Here is a 1,305-nt window from a genome sequence, read left to right on the forward strand (position 1 = left end):
ATGCGTGTGAGTTCTGCCTGCTCTAAGTAGCCTGGATAAGATAGAAAAGATAGAAAAGAGCTGTGGTCATTGCTTGCTTGGTTTGCTACCTTCCCCTCTGCCACGCCACCCTGTCTTGGAGCCAGCGGATTATGGACTGAAACCACTACAAACTGTGAGTTACACGAACTTTTCCTCTCAATGGATGTTGAGTTATTTATTTCAGCAACGAGAAAAGTAACCAAAACCCATGTCCACAGGTAATGCATAAGAGTTCTAGTTGTTCACATCCTTGATCCTTGTCATTGAGTGTTCTCAGTTTTTCAAAAATTTTAGCAGTTCTCAGACGTTTAAAGTGGCACCGCATAATGGGTTTTATTTGCATTTCACTGGTCATTAATGTTTAACGCTTTTGGAAGTGTTTGCAGTTGTGTATCTTTGTTAAATACTTGCTCAAATCTTTGCCCATTTGTTTGATACATGTATATGTTAAGAAAAAGAATATTATTGGCGTTGTTATTTGAAGGCCATTGATATTTGCTAACATTCTTAGTGGATTTAAAATAGAACCATTTATGAGGTGTGGTCAGCAGAAAAGATAATGACTGAAATATGGAAAACGTCTTGAATATATAGTTAGATAACTTTAAATAACTTTATTTATACTTTATTCATTATGCTTACTACATGTCAAGCTGTCTGAAGGTGGGATTGTGTCTCCTCAACTGACTAAAAGGCAGATCTTTACAGGGAGAAGACAAAGAAAACCCACATCACTGATTCAATTAATACAGGACTGAGCCAGGGACCAGTGCAGCAACATGCAGCTGAGGTTTCTACTCCTATACTTTAGATGCTGTCAGCACACAGGGAGACTAGTTTGAGTTCGCACATGAGAGCCTGGGAGCCTGGGGAACTGGCCTGTGAGGGCTGGGATGGGCATTTTGCTTTATGTTTTAACCTAGCATATAAGCACAGTACTGCTCACCCTGGCCTAAATCATCCTGTGCTTATTTTTAATGCAGATATCTAGAATCCACTTCGGATCCAGCCGTGTCAGAGTCTTTGCGTGTGGCACCCAGCATTCAACGTTTGAAAAAAAGCCTTCTTTGACTGAGGTACACCTAACCTGCAAGGATCCAATTTACAATCACAGATATGCCTGGCTGGCTTTAGGGACAGGAGTCGACAGAGTTGCTGAAAACACTACATTCACTTTTAATAAGAGTCTCTTTTCTCCTAAAATACAGTATAGGCCAGGTAATTTCGGGCCTAGCGGGTGGAAGGGCCCCGGCTGGAGGCCCCTCCCCGCGCACGCGCTCCGGG

General features: G+C 42.1%; 1 protein-coding gene across 1 annotated transcript in view; it reads left to right on the forward strand.

The window, feature by feature from the left end:
• Positions 1–1,305, forward strand: part of Tarbp1 (TAR (HIV-1) RNA binding protein 1) — a 62,913-nt gene continuing 61,608 nt past the window's right edge. The window contains exons 1-2 of the mRNA XM_010622011.1: positions 1–6; positions 1,005–1,097. Of these exons, the coding sequence (XP_010620313.1) occupies positions 1–6; positions 1,005–1,097 (99 nt within the window). The remainder of the gene's footprint in view (positions 7–1,004; positions 1,098–1,305) is intronic.

The sequence above is a fragment of the Fukomys damarensis genome, unplaced genomic scaffold (assembly GCF_012274545.1).
Source record: "Fukomys damarensis isolate Sample0158 unplaced genomic scaffold, DMR_v1.0_HiC HiC_scaffold_10, whole genome shotgun sequence".
Classification (NCBI taxonomy): domain Eukaryota; kingdom Metazoa; phylum Chordata; class Mammalia; order Rodentia; family Bathyergidae; genus Fukomys; species Fukomys damarensis.